Source organism: Galeopterus variegatus, unplaced genomic scaffold (assembly GCF_000696425.1).
Source record: "Galeopterus variegatus unplaced genomic scaffold, G_variegatus-3.0.2 Scaffold4017, whole genome shotgun sequence".
Lineage (NCBI taxonomy): Eukaryota > Metazoa > Chordata > Mammalia > Dermoptera > Cynocephalidae > Galeopterus > Galeopterus variegatus.
This window is the reverse complement of record NW_007730128.1, coordinates 197,814-201,574: the sequence shown is the minus strand read 5'-3', so window position 1 is coordinate 201,574 and position 3,761 is coordinate 197,814. Positions and strand designations below refer to the sequence as shown.

Sequence of the window (3,761 nt, the reverse complement as noted above, 5' to 3'; positions counted from 1 at the left end):
TTTAGTTTTGGGGGAGGAGTTCTTCGTTTTTTTGTGCCTGGCCAGCACAGGGATCGTTACCCTTGACCCTGGTGTTATTAAATTCTCTTGGTGTTACCACATTCTCTCAAATGAGCCACTGGCCAGCCCACAGAAAAAAAGTTCTGAGCTCTAAAACTACACATCAAAATCAATGTGGATATGGGAAAGCCTGGGGAAAGTTAATGAAATCCCTTGTAGAAACAACTCCCCTTTGCCTCATAGGGCTTCTTTCCTGCCTGGCCTCCGCTAACCCCTATGAAGAAGCTGTTAGTTCTTATTTCACTTCCACCAGAAAGCCAGTCTGCGTTCATTTTCACAACATTCTATTTCAAAGAATCCACGAAGTTCTCCACCTCGTGACAAAAAAACCCACAAAAAACAAAAAACAAAACAAAAAACACCCAGCTCAAATTTTCACTATTGTGCAAGGGACATAAATTACAAAAATATGCAAAATTAGTGATGTCCATTCAAACTTGAAGTTTTTAGATTTAAACCACAAGGAAAGTTAAACACAGTCACCATTTTGGACACATATTTTATTGTTCAAAAATTTCCAGCAGAGCTATCATTAAGTACCTTTGTTAGGAGATGCCTGTGAGAACCTAGACTGGAAAATAGCCATATACAGGTCTCTGTCTGCTCTTCCTGAAAACTCCACACATCAGAACAGAAACAACCAGCCCAGGCTTGAGGTGTGAGGTGATGGGCCGCCCAAGGTACAGCCGGTCACGAGCTTCCCCGGCATCACCCACACACAGATCTGACAGAAACTTCACAGGTGTAGATTCAAAGTGCAACCCCAAGTGACGATCAACTTTCCTGGGTGGTGCCCAAATAGGAAAGGCACCAGAAGAGAATGTACAGAAAATCCAATCTACCACGATCAGCATTCCTATCTGAAGTTAACTTCCTAAACTAGTGGACCATATTATTCATTTATTTTTAAAAGCAAATCAAATGTTATATGGCATCTTTTAAAAAATCATGTAAACGTTGTAAAGTTTTTTGGGACTATTTATAATCTTTAGAGATTAAAAATTACTGGACTTGTTAAGACTATAAATACTACCCTCTCCCATCCCATGAAAAAAGCAATTGTTACAAAAATATAAAAAATAGACTAGCTTCTACTCTTTAACCTTTCCACCAGGAATCTCATGACTCTGGGACCCATCCTGGTCTATATATCATACAACAAGCAAAAGTGCAATTTTTTCAATATGTCAAGGGAGGAAAAGTTAAAACATTCCCTTTTGTTATTTGATATTGTGGCTACTTTCTTCGTGGGCACTGTAATGCTAGTGAGTAATGAAAGTTTGAAGTTTTCTATCTCATCCCCCTGCATAGACCCAGTGTGGAAATTATAGCACAGGAGGCTGCTTTCAAACCCCACTCTTTAGCCTCTTCAGATTTCTCTCTCCAGCTCCTTCAGTTCCATTTTGGGACTTGCTGGGTCCCCAGACTCCTGAGCTGGCCTTGGCTCCCTTAAATTCCCACTGGAGAGGGCAGATGGTGAGGGGCAGGGCTCCAGCTGAACGGGAAGAGAGCACTAAGCCTGCTGCTGCCTGGAGCACCTGCCTCCTTGGGGTGTGGGTTGGGCCCCCGTTCAGGTTTGCTCATGACAGGGAAGCTGCATGCATGGTGGCTGATACTCATTTGGCCTGGAGAGACGACTGATGTCACAGGACACGGTCTGAAGATCTGTGAAGGGGGCCAAAAGCTAACGTGAAGGCAAAGCACTTTGCACTGAAATACTTCAATAAACTTCCAATCAGATCTCATGTACTCCTCAACAGCAGCCAGGATACAGGGCACTTTTACCAGTTAAGAGTTAGGAAACGGGCCAAATTCAGTTTGGAACAATTCAAGAAACTACAGGGGCTTGACTGTTCGTCAAGTCCTTGAGCACCTCCCTCCCGGATTAGGACATTTTCAGTCTTTCGTTGTCCCTGTTGCTGTGTTGCAGGAGGCAACGTGTGTAAAAGATCATTCAAGCCCTTGGGATAGAACTGTCTTTGGGTAACCAATGGGATGAATCCGCTTGCTACCAGGCAGGGATATTGCTGGGCTGTACCATGTCCCCAAAGTCCAGCCTAAGCATGTTCAAGAGAACCCTTCATCCCCAAAGCCCTTGTGTGCAGAGACCTCACTACCCGTTGTGTTGTTCAGAAGCAGACACCTGGGTCAGCAAGGAGCCTGGCTCACACCCGCTCCTCCCCCGCAGGACCCTCTGACTTTGGCTGTAGCCCCATGACCACCACAACCTAGCCTGGCATCCTGTCCAACCCTTGTGCTACCGATCTCACCACTCTCGTCTGAGATAGGCTATCTACCTCCAGGCCAGAATGGTGGACCCTCTCTGAACCCCCACTGGACTTCCAGGCTCTACTCTTGGAAGGACTAGATATTCACACCACTAAGGGTTTTATTTCACAGATCATGTTGGTGAGTTCTGGATTTCCAGTCCTCACCATGTTTAAACTATACATTTCCCCACACCTGGTTGTTTCTCCAGATCTGAAACATCTCACTCAACACATCCTGCTGGTTTAAAACCCCAAATGAACTTTCCAAAAGCAACAACAATAACAGATTCGGAGAGTGCCAGGCATATCTGCTGAGCAAGTCCCCTCTACTTTGGTTGCATGAAAAAAATCAGGGCCTCCGAGACATCGCAAATCTGTTTGCTCAGAAGAGAAGTGCTCCCAACGTCAAGGCACAAAGAAAGAAGTCTCCTGTGGCAAAATGATGATGAACGCGACCAGTGACCTCCGTGAGGCCTGAGGCGGGGTCACGGGGTAGGTGAGTTCAGCCTGGCCCAGGTGGGAATCAGGAGAAGACCCGAGGACGGGCCTCCCTCTGGACCCTGAGGCGTCCTCAAGCGTACTTCTCCAGGAACTTTATGTGAAAGTCTTTCACCTTCTGGAGCACCGTCTTCAGCTTCTCCACTGGAGGGAGAATGGTCATTCTGTAGGGAAGGAGAACAGTGTCAGCCTGCTTGCTCTGGACAAGGGAAGAGGATGAATCCTGCAGCTCATCCCTCAACTCCAGGACTGCGGAGGAGCCGGTGCAGGCCAGCTCGCGGGGAGGGCGGGGCCGTCTCGTCCGCTTCCACAGCTCTGGCCCCTGCACGGTGCCCGGCACTTGTTCAACCACTCCTCCCCATTCATACATTTATTTTTTAACCCAAGGAACACATGGAAACAAAAGCGATGAGCTGGGGCAGCTCACTAGGACGTATCCGCCCATCACTGCAGAAGGCCAGCACAACCTTTTGACCAGTGTACTGAACTTGCTCTAGAGCATGACTCTTGGTCTTTCCTACAGATATAGTGAGATTTCACTCCTACTGAATGGGCCTTTTTTATCTTCACTACTCCGTCTACGACAGTGAGACAACCTCTAGCCCCAACTCTCCCTCCAAAGGAGTCCCCAAGATGCCATGGTAACTAATGCCTCCCTCTGTCCCATCAATATGCCTCCCAACCCCAGAGGCAGCCCTCTTGATTACACCACTTTTGCATGAGCCATGAATCATGGAGGTGAGCCTGACTAAGGGTGAAAAGACCAACGAGACATGGTTTGTTCATCTGAGGACACTACCCATGACCTTGACTAAGTCAAGACTCGACTCCAGGTGCTAACAGCCCATGACATCTCTTTTTTTAATTTATTATTTATTTAAAAAAAAAATTTTTTTTTCTTAAAGATGACTGGTAAGGGGATCTTAACCCTTG

General features: G+C 46.6%; 1 protein-coding gene across 1 annotated transcript in view; it reads right to left on the bottom strand.

The window, feature by feature from the left end:
- Positions 1-539: 539 nt before the first annotated feature.
- Positions 540-3,761, bottom strand: part of GPT2 (glutamic pyruvate transaminase (alanine aminotransferase) 2) — a 34,001-nt gene continuing 30,779 nt past the window's right edge. Inside the window, exon 11 of the mRNA XM_008586549.1 lies at positions 540-2,992. Coding sequence (XP_008584771.1) covers positions 2,902-2,992 — 91 coding nt within the window. The 3' untranslated portion in view covers positions 540-2,901. The remainder of the gene's footprint in view (positions 2,993-3,761) is intronic.